The sequence below is a fragment of the Triticum aestivum genome, chromosome 2B (assembly GCF_018294505.1).
Source record: "Triticum aestivum cultivar Chinese Spring chromosome 2B, IWGSC CS RefSeq v2.1, whole genome shotgun sequence".
Classification (NCBI taxonomy): Eukaryota; Viridiplantae; Streptophyta; class Magnoliopsida; order Poales; family Poaceae; genus Triticum; species Triticum aestivum.
Window position 1 is genome coordinate 609,099,460 of NC_057798.1, and position 26,398 is coordinate 609,125,857.

At 42.8% G+C, this 26,398-nt stretch overlaps 2 protein-coding genes and 1 long non-coding RNA gene across 5 annotated transcripts; all 3 read left to right on the forward strand.

The window, feature by feature from the left end:
• Positions 1-1,374: 1,374 nt before the first annotated feature.
• LOC123046282 (60S ribosomal protein L19-3) lies at positions 1,375-3,464 on the forward strand. Its single transcript, XM_044469599.1, has 3 exons — positions 1,375-2,051; positions 2,685-2,807; positions 2,892-3,464. Exons 1-3 carry the CDS (start codon positions 1,835-1,837, stop codon positions 3,074-3,076), a joined length of 525 nt encoding a protein of 174 aa, XP_044325534.1. The 5' UTR covers positions 1,375-1,834; the 3' UTR covers positions 3,077-3,464.
• Positions 3,465-4,754: 1,290 nt separating this feature from the next.
• Positions 4,755-6,819, forward strand: LOC123046283 (uncharacterized). 3 transcript variants are annotated; one of them, XR_006422097.1, is made up of 4 exons: positions 4,755-4,815; positions 4,898-5,010; positions 5,814-5,904; positions 6,039-6,819. It is a non-coding gene; the product is annotated as an uncharacterized lncRNA (long non-coding RNA). The 3 variants fall into 3 exon arrangements; XR_006422098.1 differs by having other exon boundaries at positions 4,898-5,006; XR_006422096.1 differs by lacking the exons at positions 4,755-4,815; positions 4,898-5,010 and having other exon boundaries at positions 5,524-5,904.
• A 17,831-nt stretch (positions 6,820-24,650) lies between these two features.
• On the forward strand, positions 24,651-25,432 carry LOC123041768 (uncharacterized). The gene has a single exon (XM_044464330.1). It carries the CDS (start codon positions 24,811-24,813, stop codon positions 25,156-25,158), a length of 348 nt encoding a protein of 115 aa, XP_044320265.1. The 5' UTR covers positions 24,651-24,810; the 3' UTR covers positions 25,159-25,432.
• The last annotated feature ends 966 nt before the right edge of the window (positions 25,433-26,398 follow it).

The following is a 26,398-nucleotide window of genomic DNA, read 5'->3' on the forward strand; positions in this document are numbered from 1 at the left end:
TAGCTTCTACCCACTTACTAACGTAATCAATAGCAACTAAAATATGTGTATAACCATTGGAGGCAGGAAAAGGTCCCATATAATCAAAGCCCCAAACATCAAACGGTTCAATAACAAGAGAGTAATTCATTGGCATTTCTTGTCGTCTACTAATGTTACCTATTCTTTGACATTCATCACAAGATAAGACAAACTTACGAGCATCTCTGAAGAGAGTATGCCAATAAAAACCAGATTGTAGTACCTTGTGTGCAGTTCTATCTCCAGCGTGGTGTCCTCCATAGGATTCAGAGTGACACTTATGTAGGATCTGTTACTATTCATGCTCAGGCACACAACGTCTGATAACACCATCTACTCCTTCTTTATAAAGGTGTGGGTCATCCCAGAAGTAATGTCTTAAATCATAAAAGAACTTTTTCTTTTGCTGGTATTTGAAACTAGGCGGTATAAATTTAGCAACAATGTAATTAGCATAATCAGCATGCCAAGGAGCAGTACAAGAGGCATTAACGATCGCTAATTGTTCATCAGGAAAGCTATCATTAATAGGTAGTGGGTCATCAAGAACATTCTCTAACCTAGACAAGTTATCTGCAACGGGGTTCTCAGCTCCCTTTCTATCAATAATATGCAAGTCAAATTCTTGGAGCAAGAGAACCCATCTAATGAGTCTAGGCTTAGAATCTTTCTTTTCCATAAGATATTTAATAACATCATGATCAATGCGAATAGTAACTTTGGAATCAACAATATAAGGTCTAAACTTATCACATGCAAACACAACTGCTAAGAACTCTTTTTCAGTAGTAGCATAATTTCTCTGGGCAGTATCAAGAGTCTTACTAGCATACTGGATAACATTTAATTTTTTATCGACTCTTTGCCCTAGAACGGCACCTACGGCAAAATCACTAGCATCACACATAATTTCAAAAGGTAAATTCCAATCAGATGGCTGAACAATAGGTGCAGTGATCAAAGTTTTCTTAAGTGTTTCAAATGCTTCTACACAATCATCATCAAAGACAAAAGGAATATCTTTTTGCAATAAATTAGTCAGAGGCCTGGAGATTTTAGAAAAGTCCTTAATGAACCTCCTATAAAAACCGTCATGACCAAGGAAACTTCTTATACCTTTTATGTCCTTGGGACATGGCATCTTTTCAATAGCATCAACTTTGGCTTTATCAACTTCAATACCTCTCTCGGAAATCTTGTGCCCTAAGATAATGCCTTCATCTCTACTCCTAATGGAGCAGTTGGTGAATAGTCCGCCGGTTATTTTTCGCTGTTTTTTTTCGTCCTCCACCTTCGCTGGTTTTTTTCGTCGGTTTTTATCATCCCACCTCCCCATACCTAGAAAAAAATGTACCCCGCCCCTCCTCTCGATCCGTCCCCTCCCACTGCGACCTCTCTCTTCCCCTCGTCTCCCGCTCCACCGCCGCCGCCCCATCTCCTGCTCCACCGCCGCCGCCCCATCTCCTGCTCCGTCGTCGAGAGGAGTTGCCCTTCGCCGCCGCCGAGATCCCGTGCCTCTCTACAGATCCCTCCCGCTCTCCTCTTCGTCCATCCACCTAATCAAAAATTGAAACCCGCCGCCCCTCTGTCTCTGCTGGTGCTCGAAGGAAGACGAGGGCTCCTCCTCCCGGCGATTCCCTGTGGTCCTCGGCGGCGGAGACAACTAGGTCAATCCTCTTTCTCTGGCTCTCCCAATTTGCCCGGGCCGGCGAGCTAGGGTTAGGGTTACCAGCTCGACGCCGCCGCCCCGTGATGTCCCAGGTGCTGCTATTACCCGCTGTCGACCCCGTGTGCTCGTGGTCGGCCCGTATCGATGTTGTTGTTCGTGGCTGACCCCCCTTGTGTTCGTGCTGCTTCTGCTTACTGTGCTCACATGCGGAGGTCGTGCGTCCGCCTTGATTTATACATCGCCTTTATTGCGGACCTCCAGGTCGTCGTCAGGCCACGTCGACGCCACTTGCATCAAACCCGAGGGCAGGGCTCTTCGAACCCCGTGGAAGGGCGGCCTGGGATGAGCGAACCACACAAAGGTACTAAACCTCGCTACGTTCATCTATTATAAGATCCCACATCTCTGTATACTTGTATTTGTAGTTTTGTACACATATGTTGAGATCACATGGCCGCTCGTCTGTACACATATGTTAAGATCACACATGCTGCCCTAGGACGAGGTGTTAAGATCCCACATCTGGAACCTGTGGAAGTAATACATTTTTGGTTAAATGTTGTGTCACTGGCTGGGCGCTGAGATCCCCATCAGTGAGCAGCCATTAACGCCTCTTCAAAAAGCAAAGCAGTGGACATGTTGTTAGACCTAGCTCCCAATTCTATTCCTCTTGTCTGTTAAGGCTCAATTGTCGCTTCATTTGTGAATGTCAACCTCATGGACCTAGCTCCCAATTCTGTTCCTCAGTTTGTATTAGTAAATATGTAGTTCACATGCACTTGAATGTCATGGTATTGCAATCACATCCATTCTTATGCTATATGTTGTTTGTTTACAATAGGCAGTTTTTGTGTTAGTTTAACTCATATTTCTGCATACTTTGTACCTGTTCTGTTGTTTCAATCCATTGGAGCCTCTTCAATCTTCACTATGTAGTGTCCATTGATCCATAACTGAGCATAACTATGATGCCTTGTTTGGTTAATACTTGCAGGGCAGAACATCCGGAAGCCGGTAAAGGATGGTTTAACCATCAGGAAGCCTCAGAAGATCCACTACAGGTTTCATGCAAGGAGGGCACATGAGGCCAAGCAGAAGGGCCATCACTCTGGATATGGTTTGTAGCTGCAACTTTAATTGGCACGAGGGTGTTCATTTGTGCATATATATGTTGTAACCTATGATTTTGTTCTCTGCACAGGTAAGCATATGGGTACTAGGGAGGCTAGGCTCCCCACCAAGATCATGTCGATGAAGAGAATGCGCATCCTGAGGCCTCTTCTGCGCAAGTACCGTGAGGCCAAGAAGATTGACACGCACATGTACCATGACATGTACCTAAAAGTCAATGTAACATGTTCAATCACAGGAGGTGTCTGCATGTAAAGTATCTACAAGTCCAAGGCTGAGAAGACAAGAGAGAAGACCCTCTCTAACCAGTTTGAGGCCATGTGCGCTAATACCAAGGTAATAGGGAGAGGAAGATTGCGAGGAAGGAGGAGAGATTGGCTCATGTTAAGTCCAAGGCTGAGAAGACAAGAGAGAAGACCCTCTCTAACCAGTTTGAGGCCATGATGTTTTCACTCGAGCCCTCTCATTTCCTCGCATAGTTAGATTTGTGTTGCATTATATTGGTACTGAAATACATAATGTGTGCACATGTCTCTTGTTGGATGTTTCAGAGATGCTTATGCAGTGTTTCTTTAAACATTTGGGTTCACAGAACCAGCTAATGAAATTTACGTGCTCTGATGATGAATTCGTGCCATGTCGAGTAAGATGATGCTTATCCATTCACTTGCAAGTTGCAATCATGAGAGGATTCCGGACCTTAAAATTTCAATGCATTTTGTTTAGCACTAAATGTCGGAAACTGAAAATCATAAGAGGATCGGATGCATCCGTCTGTAGTTTTTACCAGTAGATATGTGGAACAATACTTCTGCTTGTGTTTCCTACCATGTTTGTTTACATTCATTGATCCTTTGGTTTACTAAGAAATTCCTGAAACACAGCCATCTAAGTACTTTTACTATTGCATCAGGTGGTCGAACCAAGCATGCTATCAACAATACTTTAGTTAATACGATTGTGATTTCACATAATAAATACTGAAGTTCAGTACTAGCTCCAAGGTGAGTAGTTCAATTACTGATAATGGAGGTAATTAAGTGGTTAGCTAAAATGATAAGGAGTTGATGTATTCACTCCAGTCATGTGTCTGATTTCCTGAAAGTTGTTAATCTGTCGGATGCATATTTTTTCCTAGATGCCCCCACTCCTCCATCGCCAGGTTCTCCATCTTCTTAGATCCCTCCCTGCCATGACGAACATCTCCCTTGACGCCGGAAACTGCATTTTGTGTTCACTAACCTACCGATCCTCTAGAGGCCCACTATCCAGATTTGATGTGATAGGGTACAACATGTAAATATATATAATTCAGCTATCCATGATCTATCAATCTTACCAAGATGGTTTTTATCTTATAGGACATCATAAGTGCACATGTCTCCTGTTGGATGTTTCAGAGATGCTTATCCAGAGTTTCTTTAAACATTTGGGTTCACAGAACCAGCTAATGAAATTTAGGAGCTCTCATGATGAATTCGTGCCATGTCGAGTTAGATTGGCAGCGGCGTATTTTTCTTCTTCTGGTTTAGTCAAATTAGTGAGATGATTTGTTCTCTTCTTTATATGAACGTACGTGCTTATACAATGTAATTAGGTGCAGTACTTTTGGTCAGTCAAAGCAGAAGAAAGCTACATGTATGACCAGTATTGGGTCACGACGAGAGCATAATGTAGCTTCGTCCCTCCCTGATGCTGCTAATGCGAGATGCATAGGAATCTTATTCAAAATCAAAAACTGACATACCATGCAATCATGTCTAATGTCTTTCATTAAATCTACTCAGAGGTGCCGGCCGGTCGGTACATACGTCAGTGCATCATCTATCTCAGACTCTCAGTCACAGCTATGATAATTGGAGTATATTCATCTCCAGTTATAGCCTCGTATTTTTTTTGGACATTCATTTACAGCCCCATCTACATGGATGTGTAGACCTGGGAGTTGGAACAATTCACCAAGAGAAGCCACCAGTTCGTGTATAACAGAATAGGTGAGTAAAGCCGTGTCATACTCCACATCTCCATTCACATTTCAGAGAACAAGACAGTAATTATTGATATTTTGCTCTACAGGTGGAATTTATCGTGAGATCTTACCCAAATCCGAGTACTTCTCCAAGGCACTATAGATATTCCATCATGCCCAAAATGATCTCACCAAGGAGCGGTTCACTGCAGCAATGTAGGTACAATTCAAGCTAATTTGCTGACAATCTTGCTCACAGCCAAGAAAATTTTAGTTCTGATTCTTTGAAAAAAAATCAAGTTCTTGGCACAATTAATATTGCATGATCTGTGTTGGCTACAATTTATTCATGCTTGCTTTGAATTCTTGGTTCATGGGAATAATTTATAATTTTATCTCTGTACTACACATGTAATATAACTTGTACAAGGAGAAGAAGCTTGTCAAGTTTTACCTCTATACTAGACATGTAATATAACTTGTAGAAGACGAGTACTAGACATGTACTCCCTTCGTCCCAAAAATCTTGTCTTAGATTTATCTAGATACGGATATCTAACACTAAAATGTGGATAGATACATCCGTATGTAGACAAATCTAAGACAATTTACTTGTAGAGAAGAAGAAGCTTGTCCATTTCCTCTCAACGAATTTGCCAGGCTGGTCTCACAACTGAGCCATATCTACGATGCTCAATATCTTGTTGCTTTTCTCTCTGAACCCTTTGGTATGAGGCCCAAGCTTTGCCAAATTAGTAATCTGGCTTATCCATTCACTTGCAAGTTGCAATCATGAGAGGATTCCGGACCTTAAAATTTCAATGCATTTTGTTTAGCACTAAATGTCGGAAACTGAAAATCATAAGAGGATCGGATGCATCCGTCTGTAGTTTTTACCAGTAGATATGTGGAACAATACTTCTGCTTGTGTTTCCTACCATGTTTGTTTACATTCACTGATCCTTTGGTTTACTAAGAAATTCCTGAAACACAGCCATCTAAGTACTTTTACTATTGCATCAGGTGGTCGAATCAAGCATGCTATCAATAGTACTTTAGTTAATACGATTGTGATTTCACATAATAAATACTGAAGTTCAGTACTAGCTCCAAGGTGAGTAGTTCAATTACTGACAATGCAGGTAATTAAGTGGTTAGCTAAAATGATAAGGAGTTGATGTATTCACTCTAGTCATGTGTCTGATTTCCTGAAAGTTGTTAATCTGTCGGATGCATATTTTTTCCTAGATGCCCCCACTCCTCCATCGCCAGGTTCTCCATCTTCTTAGATCCCTCCCTGCCATGACGAACATCTCCCTTGACGCCGGAAACTGCATTTTGTGTTCACTAACCTACCGATCCTCTAGAGGCCCACTATCCAGATTTGATGTGATAGGGTACAACATGTAAATATATATAATTCAGCTATCCATGATCTATCAATCTTACCAAGATGGTTTTTATCTTATAGGACATCATAAGTGCAAATAGGAGTTGAAAGAAAGCATGTTCCAGCAGAAAAAAATGTTTATGTGCACACAACTTAAGTAGCGAACGCTGAATGTCAAGAGCTCGATGAGAAGGTTCGCAATATTTGGAATATCCTGAGTACATGCGGTGTACATCCGCTGAAAATTACAATCGAAACCAAACAACCAGGCTTATGTCGTAAGTTAACTATGATCAGAGGGTCGACCGGTCTGATCCCGCGTCTGGGCTCGCCCCACTCCTTGCCCGCCACCAGCAACGATGCGTCCTTCCCATCACTCCACCACCTTATAGCCAAGAGGACCAGACGCCTCTTTGCCTCATGTTCTACCAGCGCTCAAGGCAAAGATGTAGCCCTTCGAGACCTACAATGACAATATCAGATTTCTCCACACCTACAAGAACTTAAGTGGCTTTCTTGATTCCTAATGGTGAGATTCTCCATGTCCAGTACTGTACCATAAATAACTTCAATATGTATTAAATAGTGCTGATGAATGCGTGGGTGGGGAAATGTATAATTCAGCACATTTCTCAGTTCTATAGGAAGTTTTATCCTTGAGCTGGACCATCAGGTATCCACCTCTGAAACCACACTTCTGGTGTCCCCCTCTTTTTTTACCTCAAGTATGGATTACCCATGTGCTACGATTACTTAGATTTGCACATGAATTTAATATGAATACTTGCACTGAACTATTATTCATTGAGCTAAGTATTAAGTCTGGTTTGAAATCTTTATGTTTTTAGACCAGCGTATACCTGAAGTTCACTTTTTAGGACCCAAAGGGACGCTACTGGACAATGGGTTGCAGGACGTGGTTCCAGGGTCATATATGTTGAATGGTAAGTATGCATTTTTGTCTAATTCTAAGTTAGCGGTGGATGTATTCCATGCTACCATGTTGATCAGAATTGGGACTCTGATTTCAATCTTCGAGTCCGTGATTGATGCATACAAGAGTTATACATTGTATGGAAGATAGTATGAAGAAGTAAATAGAATATTGGTAAAAAGCATGGTGAGGAACAAGGTTTTCTTTATCAAGTCAACCTGTGGTCTGATTTGTATTTTCTCGTTGGTTATCATAAACAGTAGGTGTGTATATATGTGTCTGAGGATCATAAACGGTGTGTTAAACATGATTGATGTTGAACCACTAAATATGTGTACCCCCTAACAACGCACGGGCAATATCCTAATTTAGGGATGGAAATTTTAAACTTCGGTTTATGCTTTATTGGCCGTTTTTCTCTAATAAATATATTCCATGTAGTATAAACATCTCGAGGTATGATGGGTTTTTCTTTAATTCTGTATAAGACAACAACTGCGCGAAAATACAAAGGTGAACATGGGTGTGCTCGCACCAACGTGAATAGTAGATTCATAAAAAATACAAGAAAAAATAAAAAATTCTGAAATTTCGTGGTATGAACCTTAGTAGATCATTCTACTCATGTGTGAAGTTTCATGATGTATTGACACCCATGGTATTCTTAGTAATTAAATACACATGCGACCATACTATTCATTAAATAGTGCTTTTTTAATATAACTTCGATTAGCCCGAGCGAATGAGGAAGGAATGAGCTTCGACCTAGGATATGAGCTTAATCATTTTTTAATTCATTTATATGCATTGCAGCCCGTAGCAACTCACGGGCATTCTACTATATATTTAAGTTGCCATGGAAATGAAAATTGAGTTGCCATGGTGAAATGTTTATTGTTTTCAATGATGATGATGTAAAAATAAAATGTTATACAAGAAATTGCCATGTTGGAAATAATAAAATTGACATGCCATTTAAAAATAAAACTGTTGCCGTATATTTTCATTGTCATAGCAAAACATGACAAACAGGAAATTGCCATAATTGAAATAATGAAATTGCCATGCCATTTAAAATAAAACTAGCATGATTTAGATAAATTAATTTTGGTGTGAACTTATAAGAAAATTGATGAGGTATATATTTTCTTCGTCGTCACATAAAATCACACATAGAAATTTACCATGGTGGAAATAATAAAATTGCCATGGAATGTACAAAATAGTTGCCATGATACGTTCAATGAAAGTGCATGTCCTAAGATTGAAAATGGAACTACATAACATAAATTTGCCGCTAATAAACCTTTCACACAAAAAAATTGCATTCATGAAGCTGGAGCTCGCTGGAAGCCGAATAGAATAAACCGCTCTTTGGTGAAGCTGCAATTCATGAGTGCGACTGCTCCAAAGTTAATTTGGTGGAGTGAAGTTGTCCTAAAAATACTTCAACTCCTCTAAGGCAGCGGAGTCCATCAAAAATATTTTATACGATCAATAGGCACTATGCCACATTATAGAATCAGGCTAATTAATTTAGCCAGCATAGAGGATTTAGTATTTAAGCCTGAATAACACATTGTCACTATAGGAGTAGGATTGCATCCCCACCCCACCCCACGCACACAACTGGTTTGTGGAATGACAATGACACAGCTTTGTTCTGCGTTGTTGTACGTCTATTTATGATCCATAGGAATATAAAGTTAAGTGATGGAGGTGCCGAGGGAGAAAAGGACCATCTTATGTGGAGAAGAAGGCATAGCCCATGTGTAGGTTGGAGGCAAACAAAACATCATTCAAATGAGTCGCTAAATGAGGGTGTAGTGGAATGAATGTTTTCTTGCCGAGTCCCTTCTCTTATTTCACTTTTTAATTCATTTTCTTATGATTTGTACTAAGGTGAGGCGCCTTATGAATCACCATTCGGTGATGGTTTGAAATATATTAGAGAGCAACAAAACGACAAAGAAGCCACAAACATAGTCAAAGGGCAGTGAATTAAAAGATCAATGATGTAGGGACGTAGAAGGTGATTGATAACAACTTGGATGAAAAGGTCTGCCGGAGGGGTGAATGTTCTTTGTTAAAAATAGAGAGGAAGATGCTTGTGTTGTCTCGTGGAATATCACACACAATATACACACTCATGGTAAAAAACGAGCAATATTTACATTTAATTTTTGGCCAGTGGCAACGCACGGGCACTCTACTAGTTAACCATAAAGTGACACTTTTCCCAATTCAGGACGAGACTAGTGTCTTCGCATCTCTGCAAAACTCTATCAAGGTTGCTCAAACAATCATCAAAAGAGGATCCATAGACGGAGAAGTCATCCATGAATACCTCACAAATCTTTTCACAAAAATCAAAAAATATAACCATCATACATCTTTGAAAGGTAGCAGATGCACTACACAAACCAAAAGGCATACGTCTATAAGCAAAAGTACCAAAACGGCAAGTAAAAGTAGTTTTACATTGATCCTTTGCTGACACAGGTATCTGAGAGAAACCAGAATAACCATCTAAAAAGCAGAAATGTGTGTGTTTGGATAGTCTTTCTAGCATTTGATCAATAAAAGGTAAAGGGTAATGATCTTTCTTAGTAGCCTTATTTAACTTACGGAAATCAATTACCATCCTATAACCTGTAATAATTCTTTGCGGGATCAATTCATCTTTACCATTAGGAACAACGGTAATGCCTCCCTTTTTAGGAACACAATGGACATGGCTTACCCATTCACTATCACCAACGGGATAAATAATACCTGCCTCAAGGAGCTTTAGTATCTCCTTTCTTACCACTTCCTTCATCTTGGGATTTAATCGTCTTTGAGGATCTCTAACTGGTTTGGCATCGTCCTCCAATGTAATTTTGTGTTGACATAACGTGGGACTGACGCCCTTAAGATCATCCAGAGTATTTCCAATAGCTGCTCGGTGCTTCTTCAGAGTTTTCAATAATCTTTCTTCTTCTTTCTCTAAAAGGTTAGCACTAATAATAACAGAATATATTTCTTTTTCATCAAGATAAGCATACTTAAGATCGTCAGGTAAAGGTTTGAGTTCAAAAACAGGATCACCCTTGGGTGGAGGGGGATCCCCAAGAATTTCAACGGGAAGGTTATGTTTCAGCATAGGTTCCTGTTTAAGGGACACTTCATCTATTTCCTCTCTTTCCTTCATAAACATATCGTTTTCATGGTCTAGCAAGTATTGTTCTAACGGATCAGTTGGAGGAACAGCAATGGAAGCAAGAGCAGTAATTTCATCCTTACTAGGTGGTTCCCTTTCACGAGGTTGTCTACTAAACTTGGCGAAATTATACTCATGAGACATACCATCTATGCCAACAGTGACAATATTCTTTTCACAATTAATCTTAGCACTAGCTGTATTCAAGAAGGGTTTATCAAATACAATGGGACAAAAATCATCTTGTGGGGAACCAAGAACGAGGAAATCAGTAGGGTATTTAACCTTCCCACACAAAACTTTAACATCTCTAACAATCCCAAAGGGTTTAATGGTATCCCTATTAGCAAGCTTAATAGTAACATCAATGTCTTCTAATTCAACGGGTGCAATGTCATGCATAATTTCTTGATATAAAGAATAAGGTATTGCACTAGCACTAGCACCCATATCACATAAGCCGTGATAAAAATGATCTCCTATTTTAACAGAAATAACAGGCATGCCTACGACAGGTCTACGTGTCTTAGTATCTGGCCTAGCAATATTAGCAGTCTCACCATTGAAAGAAATAACATGCCCATCTAAATCCTCATCCAAGAGATCTTTAACCATAGCAATACTAGGTTCAACATTAATTTGCTCAGGAGGTGTATAAGTCCTAGTATTACTCTTACGAACAACAATCGAAGATTTAGCATGATCCTTTATCCTAACAGGAAAAGGAGGGTTTTCAACATAAGCAGTAGGAACAATAGGATCACTATAGGTAATAGTCTTTTCTTCAACTGTAATAGGTGCAACTACTTTCACTTCAACAGAAGGATTATATTTAAACCACTTCTCTTTAGGGAGATCAACGTGAGTAGGAAAAGATTGACAAAAAGTAGCTACTATCTCAGAGTCAAGTCCATATTTAGCGCTAAATCCACGAAAAGCATCGGTATCCATAAAAGATTTAACACAATCGAACTTAGCTGTCATACCTGACTCCTTACCATCGTCGTAACCCCAATCTCCAGAGTTGCGTTTAATTCTTTCCAATAAGTCCCATTTGAAATCAATAGTCTTCAGCATATAAGAACCAGCACAGGAAGTATCGAGCAGGTTGAGATTATCAAGAGAAAGCCAAGCATAAAAGCTCTAAATAATCATTTCCCGAGAGAGATCATGATTGGGGCATGAATATAACATTGACTTAAGCCTCCCCCAAGCTTGAGCGATGCTTTCTTCTTTGTGAGGCCAGAAATTATATATGTAATTACAATCACGATGAACAAGATGCATAGGATAGAACTTCTGGTGAAATTCCAACTTCAATCGCTTATAATTCCAAGATCTCATATCATCACATAGCCTATACCATGTCATTGCATCTCCCTTCAAAGATAAAGGAAATACCTTCATTTTGACAACATCATCGGGAATACCTGCAAGATTAAATAATCCACAAACTTCATCCACAAAGATAAGGTGTAAATCGGGATGCAATGTTCCATCTCCTGCAAATGGATTAGCTAGCAGTTTCTCTATCATACTCGAAGAAATCTCAAATTAAATATTTTCATAAAGTTCAGTAGGTTGAGGAGCAACTCTTTGCTCTTCTAGTTGGGGTGAAGATACCCAAAACAAGCCCCTCAAAGGATTAGTTTCCATAGTGACAAGTAACAGAAAATTTCAGCATACTATATAAATGTTTCCTTACCAAGTTCCACTCATCAAAAGCGCTACACTCCCCGGCAACGGCGCCAGAAAAGAGTCTTGATGACCCACAAGTGTAGGGGATCAATCGTAGTCCTTTCGATAAGTAAGAGTGTCGAACCCAACGAGGAGCAGAAGGAAATGATAAGCGGTTTTCAGTAAGGTTTTCTCTGCAAGCACTGAAATTGTAGGTGATAGATAGTTTTGTGATAAGATAAATAGTAACGAGCAACAAGTAAATAAAGTAAATAAAATGCAGCAAGGTGGCCCAATCCTTTATGTAGCAAAGGATAAGCCTGGACAATATCTAATAATGAGAAAGGAACTCCCGAGGACACATGGGAATTATCATCAAGCTAGTTTTCATCACATTCATATGATTCGCGTTCGGTACTTTGATAATTTGATATGTGGGTGGACCGGTACTTGGGTACTGCCCTTACTTGGACAAGCATCCCACTTATGATTAACCCCTATTGCAAGCGTCCGCAACTACAAAAGAAGTATTAAGGTAAACCTAACCACAACATTAAACATATGGATCCATATCAGCCCCTAACGAAGCAATGCATAAACTAGGGTTTAAGCTTTTGTCACTCTAGCAACCCATCATCTACTTATTACTTCCCCATGCCTTCCTCTAGGCCCAAATAATGGTGAAGTGTCATGTAGTCAACGTTCACATAACACCACTAGAGGAAAAGACAACATACATCTCATCAAAATATCGAACGAATACCAAATTCACATGACTACTAATAGCAAGACTTCACCCATGTCCTCAGGAACAAATGTAACTACTCACAAAGCATATTCATGTTCATAATCAGAGGAGTAATAATATGCATAAAGGATCTGAACATATGATCTTCCACCAAGTAAACCAATTAGCATCAACTACAAGGAGTAATCAACACTACTAGCAACCCACAGGTACCAATTTGTGGTTTTGATACAAGATTGGATACAAGACATGAACTAGGGTTTTGAGAGGATATGGTGCTGATGAAGATGTTGATGGAGATTGACCCCCTCCCGATGAGAGGATCATTGGTGATAACGTTGGTGATGATTTCCCCCTCCCGGAGGGAAGTGTCCCCGGCAGAACAGCTCCGCCAGAGCCCTAGATTGGTTCCGCCAAGGTTCCGCCTCGTGGCGGCGGAGTTTCGTCCTGTAAGCTTGCCCATGATTTTTTCCAGGGTAAAAGCAATGATATAGTAGAAGATGGACACCGAAGGCCCACCAGGGGGCCCAGGAGATAGGGGCGCCCCCCTGTCTCCTGGACAGGGTGTGGGCCCCCTGGTGTATTTCTTTTGCTCAGAAATTCTTATTAATTCCAAAAAGTTGTTCGCACTTGCCCCTTCGCTTCTCCGCTAAGCCAAGTCCGAGCGTGCCTTGGGCCCGGGGGCTACTGTCGGCGTTCTAGGAACGGGGTCCCCAGACTTGCCTGCTTGCGGCCTGCGGCGTGGCTCAAGTGGTGGCCCAGTACGACCCATCTTCATCAGCACAAGACTCAAGACCCTCGCGAGGGGCCAAGCCTCGCGGGGCGAACGACACGGGACTTCCTCAGGAACTGCCTCGCCAGGCAGGCTCGCGAGGAGGCGGAGAGATCAAGGCAGGGTACCTCGCGAGGTGCTCGTGACGCAAGCCATGACGATCAAGACCAGGCGGGCGCCAGGCGGGCGCCAGCCTGCGTAGTGTCCTTCTTTCCTCTTTGGTGCAAAGGGGGCAAGCACAGGCGTGGAGTACCAAGGCATCAGGCAAAGGTTGCCATTTCAGTGCAACAAGACCAAGACCAGCAGAGCGGCAGGATGGAGGTCACCGTGGAGCCCAAGACGGCGTCACCGCTAGTGCCTTTGGCAGCCGAAGACCAACTTTAGTCAGGATAACTTGTACTAGATGTTCCCCTTCAAAATGGCCGTTGTTGGCGCACTTCCCGCTCAATATTTGGGAAGAGGACAAGGGCCTCTATAAGGAGGACTAGCCACCACAGAGTGGAGGCAGATCAAGTACTCATTAGACCGAGAGGCGATTGAACTCACCCTTGCAGTTCATCGCACCAGCTCAAGAACACCTCTCACGAGGCTGTTCTTCCCTTGTATTGTTCATCATCAGCCCCAGAGGCAATCCACCACACCACACACTGGAGTAGGGTATTACACCACAACGGTGGCCTGAACCAGTATAAATCTTGTGTCCTTGTGTTGTTCATCGTTTAGCTTAGATTCTCACGAGGCGATCGAACATGGATCAGTAGGGGGAAGATCTTCATGCGCACCCCAGAGTTCGAACCTTGAGGGTCTGCCGGAACCCAACATCCGACACTCTTCAGCCCAATATCTTCGGATCCACTAAATCCGGTTCTTGCGTTGGTTGTAGTTTTCATCAAGGTCTGACTTGTATTGTTCATACAAGGTAGGAGGCAGATCAAGAGTTGTGTTGCCTCGGTGTTGCCTGCCACCCTTCCGAGCAGACTTTTCTGTAGCCATAAAATTTAAGCTGATTGGCTTTAGCACAGTGAATGGCTTCCGTCTGATTGGCTTCAAACAGGAACTGGCTTCAGGAGATTCAATGCGATGCTGTAAATATTCTGCAAATGAATGCAGACTATGAGAACCAAAGGATTCTCCCAAGGACATGTACCTGTGACAGCATTAGAGATGCGAGGGAAGGGGAAGAGGTCATATGCATTCTTAGAAGATTTTGAAGATAAATCAGTGTTGAAGACATTGACCTCATAATGCGAAGACATTCACTTATTTGGAGAGAGTTGGTTCCAGATTTGTACGAATCCATGAATAAGTACAAGTGAGGAATCTAACTAGTTATGAAGCATAAGTGAATATACTAAGCATGGTATGAGATGCAGAAGAGAACAAATCCAGATTCGGAAGTTTAGAAACCACTTTTTGAAAAAGTGGTCAGATTTGACAGATGTAAAAGACAGTAAAAAGTAAGATTTATTTACCCTTGACAAACTGCTAGATGGATGGGAAGAGAAGCCAAGCAGTTCGATCTCCCGCACCCTAACTTGGCGGCGGAAGACACCTACGGCGGCGGCGGAGAGGACAAGGTCCGCAACCGGTGTGAGGACGGTGTTGAATAGGTTGCGGCAGCTAAGCGCTTCTTCTCCGGCGACAACGGGAGCTAGCGGAGGCGCTAGGGTTTGTTGGAGGTGGCAAGGTCGAAGAACAGATAATGACCGCGCGGGTGAGAATTTACCAGGAAGAGGAGGGCGGCACAGTGCAATTATGCCGGTGCCCCTGGTGGTTCACATCTGAGAGACATGTGGCATACATGCAACTCATTGAGAGTTGTTCCATGTTCCCACGCACGCCTGGATTGTCGGGTGGTTGTTCCGGCTTCTCCAGTTTTCAGGCAATAAGGATGCAGCATTAAAAACAGATTAAATGTTTGTCAGATTGTCCTCTGCTGACAGGGATTCATAGAAGACAATCGTCAGGTTTCAATAGAATGCACATGATTTGGACAGATAGAGTTGAGGTATAAGCATAGAATAGGTTAGGGTCCGATCACATTCACTTAGATCAAAAGATTCAAGAGTGAAGACATAGCTATAAGTGAATGTTGTAGAGGATAGAACACAAATATATATATATATATATATATATATATATATATATATATATATATATATATATATATATACACATATACATATGAACTAGCTCAACATTTTGAAGATAAATCATGAAGACAAATCAATGTTGAAGACAAACCAAATGCAAAGACTTTGCAATTATAACGCCAAGAGAAACACTTCAATAAGAATTTGGTGGTGACGTTACCCACCGTATAGGAAGTATTAGACCCAGACAAGGCGCACAATTATCGTGGCACTCCGAAGTCAAATTCCACATTAATGTATTCACACTCAAAGGGCAAGTCTTCATTAATTGAAGATATACGTTACTTCATGTGTTGCACATCTAAGTCGTCAACATGCATAAGCGTTAGGATGTGTGTCCATTCACAGGACATTCGAGGATTCTAAGATATTTAGCTCACACCGCTTCAAAACCTCTTTTTATCCAAGGGCTTAGTGAAGATATCTGCCAATTGCTCTTCAGTGTTGACGTGAATGATATCAATGTCTTCCTTGTTGACATGATCTCTGAGAAAGTGATGACCGATCTGAATGTGCTTTGTCTTTGAGTGCTGAACTGGATTCTTGGAAAGCTTGATGGCGCTTTCATTGTCACAGAAGAGTGTCACATTCTTCGTGTTGATGCCATAGTCCTTGAGAGTTTGCTTCATCCATAGAAGCTGAGCACAGCACGATCTAGCAACAATGTATTCAGATTCAGAAGTGGAGAGTGACACACAATTTTGCTTCTTTCAAGACTAACAGACAAGTGAGTGACCGAGAAAGTGACATGTTCTAGAGGTGGATTTGCGTTCAACCTTGTCACCAGCATAATCAGCATCAGAATACCCAATCAGATCAAATGTCGAGCCCTTTGGATACCATGATCCTATCGTTGGGGTGTAAGCCAAATATCAAAGTATTCGCTTCACCGCTAGGTGATGCAACTCCTTTGGTGCCGCTTGGAATCGGGCACACATGCAAATGCTAAGCATTATATCTGGCCTAGATGCACATAAGTAAAGTAAGGAACCAATCATGGAGCGGTATACCTTTTGATCAAACTCTTTACCATTGTCGTCAGGACCCAGATGACTTTTGGTTGGAATTGGCATCGTGTAACCTTTGCAGTCTTGCATTCCAAACTTCTTCAGGCAATCTTTGAGGTATTTCTCTTGTGATATGAAGATCACATTCCTCTGTTGACGGATTTGAAGACCAAGGAAGAACTTCAGCTCACCCATCATGGACATCTGATATTGCTCTTGCATCATGTGCCTAAACTCATCGATGTATCTCTTGTCAGTGCAGCCGAAAATAATGTCATCCACATAGATTTGGCACACAAACAGTTCACCGTCGTATGACTTCGTGAAGAGTGTTGGATCTGGAGAACCAAGTTTGAAGCCTTTGCTCTTCAAGAAGTCTTTGAGCGTGTCATACCAAACGCGAAGAGCTTGTTTGAGGCCATACAGTGCCTTGTTGAGCTTGTACACCATATCAGGATGTTTTGGATCTTCAAAGCCAGGTGGTTGTGCAACATACACTTCTTCTTCAATCCTGCCATTGAGAAAGGCACTCTTCACATCCATTTGGTACAGAAGGATGTTGTGATGGTTGGCATATGCTAGCAGTATGCGAATGGCTTCAAGTCTTGCCACGGGAGCAAATGTTTCATCAAAGTCAATCCCTTCTATTTGAGTGTAACCTTGAGCAACCAGATGAGGCTTGTTTCTGACAACTTGACCATGTTCATCTTGTTTGTTGCGATAGATCAATTTGGTGCCAATGATATTATTCTTGCGAGGATCAGGACGCTTGACTAGTTCCCAGACGTTATTCAGCTCGAACTGATGAAGCTCTTCTTGCATGGATTGAATCTATTCAGGTTCCATAAAGGCTTCAGCAACTTTCTTGGGTTTAGATATAGAGACAAATGCAAAGTGCCCATAGAAATTTGCTAGTTGTGTTGCTCTTGAACGAGTGAGTGGACCAGGTGCATTGATGCTGTCAATTATCTTCTCAATCTGTACTTCATTTGCAACTCGGGGATGAACTGGACGAAGATTTTGCCCTTGCAGATCATTGTCTTCAGCTTCAGCATTGACTTTAGGCTGAGCATTGTCTTTAGGTTGATTTGGTGCAATGATGAGTTCGTTTTCAACCTGAGCTTCAGAAGGTATGATTTCTCCAGTACCCATGAGCTTGATAGATTCACTAGAAGGGACTTCATCTAGCACATTTGGCAAGTGCTCTCTTTGCGAGCCATTAGTCTCATCGAACCGCACATCCACAGTTTCAACCACTTTATAGTGAAAGAGGTTGAAGACTCTGTAGGAGTGCGAATCCTTTTCGTATCCAAGCACAAAACCTTCATGTGCTTTCGGTGCAAATTTTGAAGTGTGATGTGGATCCTTGATCCAGCACCTAGCACCAAATATTCTAAAGTAACTACTGTTTGGCTTCTTACCAGTTAGCAGCTCATATGATGTCTTCTTTAGAAGCTTGTGAAGATAAACACGATTGATGACATGGCATGCAGTGTCAATGGCTTCAGTCCAGAACTTCCTTGGAGTCTTGTACTCATCAAGCATCGTCCGAGCCATCTCAATGAGGGTTCTGTTCTTGCGCTCCACGATGCCAGTCCGCTGAGGTGTGTAGGGAGCAGAAAACTCATGAGTGATGCCGAGTGTATCAAGATAGGTGTCGAGGCCGTTGTTCTTGAATTCTGTGCCGTTGTCACTTCTGATGCGCTTGATCTTGATGCCATAGTTTGTCATGGCACGATTGGCGAAGCGTCTAAAGACATCCTGCACTTCAGTCTTATAGAGAATTATATGCACCCAGGTATATCTCAAGTAATGATCAACAATAACGAAACCATAGAGACAAGCAATGGTAGTAAGAGTAGAGTAGTGAGTAGGGCCGAATAAATTCATGTGAAGCAGCTCGAAGGGTTGAGATGTTGTCATGATTGTCTTCGAGGGATGCTTGGCCCTCGTCATCTTCCCACCTTCACAGGCACCACACAGATGGTCTTTCTTGAACTTGATGCCTTCAATGCCCACGACGTGCTTCTTCTTTGCAAGAGTGTACAAGTTCCTCATGCCCGCATGTCCTAGCCTCCGATGCCAGAGCCAACACTTTGAAGCTTTTGCTAGAAGACATACGGCAAGATGTGGTCCTACTGAGAAATCTACCATATACAAATCATCTTTTCGATACCCTTCAAAGACTAGAGATTTTTCAGATTCCATAAGGACAAGGCAACGATATTTTCCAAATATCACAATCATGTTCAAATCACATAGCATTGATACAGACATTAAGTTGAAACCAAGGGATTCAACAAGCATCACTTTATCCATGTGCTGATCCTTTGAGATTGCAACTCTACCAAGATCCAATACCTTACTTTTGCCAGTGTCACCAAATGTGATATGACTTTTATGAAACGGCCGAAGAGTTGAATCCATCAGAAGACTTCGATCACCAGTCATGTGGTTGGTGCAGCCACTATCCATAATCCATTCTGAAGCTTGAGGTGTCATAGCCTACAGTATAGTTTGGCGGATAGGCTTCACCAAGAGAGTTGTGAAGCAGAAACATTTGACAAACAAGCGGAACATAGAAGTTCAGATCTTGGTTAGGATAGATAGGATGAGTGTCAAGGAATCCCAAGACGAAATACATAGTAAGACCATTTGGACATTTTATCTTGCGTCCCACAAGATGTTTAAGGTCCCCAACATAAGTATCAGACTCCTTTGATTTCCAGCTGGAGACCTTTCCCTGCAAAAGAGAGTTAAGTTTTCTTAACCACCCACATCTTTAGGGGTGGCTTAGAAGCAATGAGTCTAAGTGCAGCATCTGAGAACTTTGACTTTGGAGCCCTAGCAAATAGCCTTGCAGGAGGAGAATAATACTCATAAGAATAAGCAAAAAAAGTTCTTAGACTTATGAACATAGCGGTTTGATGAAACACGCTCATATTCAAAGGTCTGAGTATGATTTCCCTGCAAAACATTGGCGTTAGGGTGACTCAGGTGAGTCCTCGGTGTGTATGAAGCCTTTGGTCTGGGGTTTGTCTTCTTTCCTGGTGGTGTCATGATGACATTCAAGGGAAGACTTTCTAGACAACGCTTGGGTACCCAGATCTTCTTAAGAGGTGGTCCATTCCTGCAGTTAGTACCAATGTACCTAGCAAACACTTCACCATTCTGATTCCTGAACATTTTATAGTTTGCATCAAAGGACTCATAAATGATAATTGGGTTAGCACTAGTGAAGCCAGATAAGGTAGATGGATCCACTAAAGGTCCCTTAGCAGCAACCCATGTGGTTTTGGGGTACTGCTCAAGCATCCAGTAAGAACCATCAACATTCATTTTCCTCTCGAACCCAACACCCTCTTTCCTAGGGTTTCAGTTCAGAATCTGCTTTTTAAGGACATCACATAGTGTCTGATGCCCTTTGAGAATTTTGTACATTCCTGTCTCAAGTAATGACTTCAACCTGGCATTCTCATCATCAATAGTAGTGGTATCCTCAGCTGAGGGGTTAGTTACCACATTGGCAGTTGAAGATATTGCAACAGTAGCAGCTGTTGAACATTCAGCAACAGAGACAGCATTATCACGCTCAATACATTTTAGACATGGTGGTTCAAATCCTTCCTGAGCGGAACTGATCTGTTGAGCGCGGAGTGACTTGTTTTCCTTTTGAAGATCTTCATGAGCCGATCTTAATTTCTCAAGTTCCTGCTTCCTTTGAAGGTAATCATAGGAAAGCTTTTCATGATAGGTTGAGAGCGATCCATGACGACTTTCAAGTTCCTCATACTTAACATGAATATTTTTAATGTCTTCAATTAAGGACTGAGATCGGGTCATTTCCGCGTCCAACAGGTCATCGCTTTTGTCTAACAATTTTTGAATATGTTCCATGGCATTCTATTGTTAAGTTGCAATTTTAGCAAGTGTTTTGTAGCTAGGTTTAGATTCACATTCAGAGTCGTCTTCACTTGATGTTTGAAAGTAAGAATCGCGTGAGTTTACCTTGGCACCAAGTGCCATGAGCAGTAGGTGGGAGCAGAGTCATCCTCATCCTTGGCATCAGCGTTGGTGATGAGGCCATTGTCTTTAGTGTTGAAGATGGACTTGGTGACGTATGCAGAAGCTAGAGCTAGGCTTGCTACTCCAGAATCATATTCCTCTTCGGACTCCACCTCTGCCTCCTCGGGTGCAGACTCCTCCTCTGAATCCATCTCCTTGCCAATAAAAGCACGAGCCTTGCTAGATGAGCTCTTCTTGTGTGATGAAGACTTTGATGAAGACTTGGAAGAAGACTTTGAGGATTTCCTCTTCTTCTTGTCATCAGAATCATATTCCTTGCTCTTCTTCTTCTTCTTTGTCTCATTGTCCCACTGTGGACACTCAGAGATATAGTGACCAGGTTTCTTGCACTTGTGACAGGTTCTCTTCTTGTGATCATGAGAGGAAGCTTCATCATTTCTTGAGCTGGATCTTGAAGACTTTCTGAAGTCTTTCTTCTTGGTGAACTTTTGGAACTTCTTCACAAGCATAGCAAGCTCCTTTCCAATGTCTTCAAGATCCCCAGAATTGCAGTCAGATTCTTCTTCGGACGAGGAGTTTTGCCTTCAAAGCATGAGTACGAACATAGTTGGGACCATAGATATCTCTTTTCTCAGATAGCTGGAACTCATGTGTGTTGAGCCTCTCAAGTATGTCAGACGGATCGAGAGTCTTGAAGTCAGGGCGCTCTTGAATCATCAGGGCCAGGGTGTCAAATGAGCTGTCAAGAGATCTCAGAAGTGTCTTGACGATTTCGTGCTTGGTGATCTCAGTGGCACCGAGTCCATGAAGCTCATTCGTGATATCAGTGAGGCAATAAAATGTGAGCTGGACATTCTCATTGTCATTTCTCTTGAAGCGGTTGAAGAGATTGCGAAGAACACTGATCCTTGAATCTCTCTGTGTTGAGACGCCTTCGTTAACCTTGGAGAGCCAGTCCCAGACTAGCTTCGTAGTTTCCAAAGCACTCACACGACCATACTGTCCCCTTGGTCAGATGACCACAGATGATGTTCTTGGCAGTTGAGTCCAGTTGTATGAACTTCTTGACATCAGCAGGAGTGACACCTTCACTAGTCTTGGGAACGCCGTTCTTGACGACATACCAGAGATCAACGTCAATGGCTTCAAGATGCATATGCATCTTATTTTTCCAGTAGGGATAATCAGTGCCATCGAAGACAGGGCACGCAATGGAGATTTGATTATCCCTGCAGTTGACATAGCTAAACTCCAGGTGGTTAAACCGAATCACACAGAACAAGGGAGCACCTTGCTCTACCAATTGAAAGTGCTAGTATTCGACTAGAGCGGGGGTGAATAGGCGATTTTTATGAAAGTCTTCAAAGTAGGGGTGTTTCAAAGACAAACAATAGAAATGAACCTATTGATATGCAACGGAAGGGTAGACTAAACTAGACAAGCCATAGTCAAGTAAGCAATGTAGTGAAAACACGAAGACTATGAGCAGCTAGGTAATATGGATCAGGATGGAAGAAGGTATGAAGCCAAATAGACAGCAGTCTTCACACAGTGAAGGCAATCAGATCAGGCAAGTAGACAAAGACTTCATGAAGACAAACTGTAAGTAAGGTGAGAGAGGTAGGATAGAACTAGTTGTTCGGAGAGGACAAGGGGTTTGTTGGATCAGTTCCAATTGTTGTGATAACTGTACGTCTGGTTAGGGAGGCTGAGATTCAACTCAGAAGACCGTGTCTTCACCTTATTCCCCTTGAGCCAAGAACACTTAGTCCTCGCCCAATCACTCTGGTAAGTCTTCAAGGGAGACTTCCAAACCTTCACAGACTTCGTTCACCGACAATCCACAATGACTCTTGGATGATCAGAACGTGACGCCTAACCGGCTGGAGGATTCACAGTCCTCAAGTGTAATAAGTCTTCAAATCACGCGGACAAAAAGACTTCAGTGATGCCTAACACTCTTTGGCTCTGGGTGTTTTGGGCTTTGTTCTCGCAAGGATTCTCTCACAAAGGCTTCGGAGGTGGCTTGCTCTCAAACGACAAAAGCCATGCACTAACTCTGAGCAGCCACCAATTTATGATGTAGGGGGTGGGCTATTTATAGCCAGGAGGCAACCCGACCTGATTTGTCCAAAATGACCCTGGGTCACTAAGGAACTAACACGTGTCCAATGGTCAGATTTCAAACACACGTGACAGCTTAGCTAACTCATCCAACTGGATAAGAGTTGCTCTCATTGTCTTCGCTCGAAGACATAGGATTTGGTTGAGCATCACATCAGTCACTCTGACTTTGTTCACTTGGACCCCACTTAACAGTACGGTGGTTCCTACGACTCAACAAAGAAGAAAAGGAAACTACGAAACAACTATGTCTTCGCACTCCATAGTCTTCGCGCGATGTCTTCTCCTGTCATAGTCTTCAATATGAATGTATTCACAGACCACCATTGTCTTCAATGTCTTCACACATTTTTAGGGGTCATCTCTAGTAGGTAAACCAAATCAATATGGGACTACTACCTGTGTTATCCTACCATTCTCACAAACACATTAGTCCATCAACCAAGTTTGTCGTCAATACTCCAAAACCAACTAGGGGTGGCACTAGATGCACTTACAGTTATAGACATGTTGTGGGAGTAGCTAGTATGTGAATATTGGACATGGAACATCAAATTAAAATTTGAATATAACTAACATCTTGAATATTATGTTAACTCAATTTCTGAACACCACTACCCGGGAGAGTTGAATTTTTGGTACTTCCCTAACTGAATTTGATTTTTAAGGCCAAATCAACTTCATAAAAACTATATATGTGGGACTACTTATATGTATTGCTCAGAAATTCAGATACTGTTGATTTTAATAGGTAACAGATCCAAATCCATTGTTTCCTTTCTTCTACCTTTAGCCACCACCTCTGCCCAACAATCTTCTTCCATAACCCGTTCTCATCTAAGGGCTACGAGTACTGGTCCCGCCATCGCCCCTTGGCCATCCCTTTAACCTCGGGGACGGTTTTACCCTTCAATTCATTCCCTTCACCACAAATTCCCTACCCTGAACTAACCCTTGCACCGCAACCATGAATCCCCATCGTCATCGGCACTCACTCTGAACCTCATCGTTCTCGTCTCCAACTTGGTTCACGCTCACATTTGCCATTTTGTTTGAATGAACATAAATCACCAAAACCAGACTATTAAGATACCGATTGTATTATCTAAAATTTGGCCACAAGAGCTTTAGCAATTCGTAAAAGATATTATAGTCAATATTTGACTGTTTCTGTTGCCATGCTTTGGCGAATGTTAACAAGGAAGACGAACCAAAATCAGCTAAGGATTTTGTACACAAAAATGGTAAACACATAGGGTTTTACAGGGTGTTCATAGACTCTGTCCAACTTAACAAACACCCCCCCCCCCCTAAATTTCATGAGGGTGCCCCCCAACTAACACCCAATCAAAAACTCCACCTCTAACAACCCTGTAAAGACTCCGTGTGTGTAGCATTGTTATTTTGTACACATGCCAAAATTGTGTGACGCCTCATGGTCAACAGGGCACCACTCACCATTCAATTTTTCTTTTGAGAGTACACTCACCATTCAACCTTTTTTTAATGACTTGCCATCCAAGTCTTTTCCAATGGAACTTACCATTCAACTTCCTTTTTAGACAAACTTAATTTTCAAATTTTTTTCTGAGACAAACTTAACATTCAACTGATTTAGATACTTCATTCAATAGCTTTTCTTTTTGAGAGAAACTTCATTCCATAGTTGAATAATATTTCAGGCCCAAGCCCAATTACACCTCCAAAGCCCGACAGCACTACCGGCCCAAGCCATGACCGAATTCCTCTAAAATGGAAAGAAAACGTACTGTAAGCCTACACATGCTTGATGGGGGAAAGCCGGCCCCGGCGGTCAGGGCGCCCACGTTTCTCGATCTTGGCCCGAGGCCTCGCATCTCGCGCACTCCCGCTCCATTAAAAGCCCAGCCGCGCCGTACCCAAAGCTCTCTCGAAACCCTAGCCGCCACCTTCCACCAAGGCACCAACCCACAGCACCCATCACACCTACGCGCCGACGGCGTACGCCATGCAGCGCGCCGCCGTAAGGTTTGCTTCCATGGCCACCCGCCGATTCGCTGCGTCGGCCACCCGCCCGGGGCTCCCAACTGGCGCGGCGCCTCTTCGGCCTGCCGCGGCGGTGGTCAACGGCACCTCGCGATTATCCCTCCAGCCAACTGTTGCTGCTGCCGCGGCGGCTGTGTGTGCCCGGCGCGGGTACGCCGGCACGTCTCGGGAGACGAAGACGGTCGGCGAGGAGGACGATGATGACGACGGCGACTTCTTCGACGATGTGTCCTGCGACGAGGACTCCGAAGGCGACTCCGACAGCGACGATTTGGAGGACGCTGATCTGTATGCTTCCGGAAGTGACTAGGAGGAACCAGTGAAGAAGCGCGGGAGGTGCTGACTGCTGAGAGGTCGGCTCGGTCGAGAAATTTTGTTGTTTCGTTACTTTCTCGAGATGGAGAACAAAATAAGCCATGCCATTTTACCACATTAAGTTGTATGCTACAGGAAAATTGTTTGTACTGTAGTGCCTAAATTACAGCTTGAATCGTCAATTTTAATTTCAGAGTGATATATAGTCTACAGTCTGTAGGAAAATTGGTACTTTGGCAATAAGAATTGAACGGGGAAAGGAAATTTAACTGTGCTCGTTGTGCAACAGACCAGCGGTGCTTCTTGCTTTTGTGTGCTGGTTCTCAGTGTGCTGCTCCCTGGCTCTCAGTGCTTAGGCTCCGCTCCACGCTCATTTGTGGTTGTGCACCTTCTTTTTTCTTTCGAGAATCTCATGTGGTTGTGCATCTTTGCCCTAGCTTTTGTGTGCTGGTTTGCGCACGGGATCCGGGCAAGGCGTTGCAGGATGCAAACTTGTGAAGGGAATGCAAGCTAGCGAGGCTGAAGCTCTACAATGGGCCGGGATCGGTGTATGTATAAAAAAAATCTCATGGGTTGGGCGGGCCACAGCACGATTTTACCCTCTTGAAGCTCCGCCGGTGGACATAGGGGCAGCAAAGCAAAGGATGACAACACGCGGTGGTAGAGATTTTTTTTTTTTTTGAAATGGAACACTATGATTCGATACATTAACCAGGTCCAGCCAGGCTGCTCGCCCGTCGAACACTTACATCATATGGGAGGGCTTCAAGTCATATCTCCCGAACAACGAGGCGCTTTGCTCCAAAAGCAGCGACAGCATGAACTAAATCATTACAACCCCTTGGGGCATATTACGCAATCCCGGGACCGCTATCACCAGCGTTTTCGACCCACATGCGTCAATCAGACCCAACCGGAGAGCAACACCGACTTATGACAGGCCTTGGGCCCTCTCCCCCCAAAAGACTAGCCTGTTAGGAGGGGACACCCCCGCCCTTATAAGTCGTGTTATTTCTCCCCCCACAACTGATGTGGGACTAAACCCAACAATCTCCCCCTCACACATCGGTCATCCATGGGCCCGCTAACACCAGCGTTTCCAGCCCACCAACCATGACTGACCACCCATGAGTCTACCGAGATTCATTCCGGGCACCTGGGCTCTGATACCACTTGTTACACAATCCCGGGTCCACTATCACCAGCGTTTCCGACCCACATGCGTCAACCAGACC

Bases quoted from the DNA above. Each gene is read 5' to 3' on its own strand.
- LOC123046282 (XM_044469599.1), top strand. From the start codon at position 1,835: ATGTTGTTGTTCGTGGCTGACCCCCCTTGTGTTCGTGCTGCTTCTGCT. The intron at 2,052-2,684 runs GTACTAAACCTC...TAATACTTGCAG, and splicing joins GATGAGCGAACCACACAAAG to GGCAGAACATCCGGAAGCCG. The intron at 2,808-2,891 runs GTTTGTAGCTGC...TTCTCTGCACAG, and splicing joins GGGCCATCACTCTGGATATG to GTAAGCATATGGGTACTAGG.
- LOC123041768 (XM_044464330.1), top strand. From the start codon at position 24,811: ATGCAGCGCGCCGCCGTAAGGTTTGCTTCCATGGCCACCCGCCGATTC.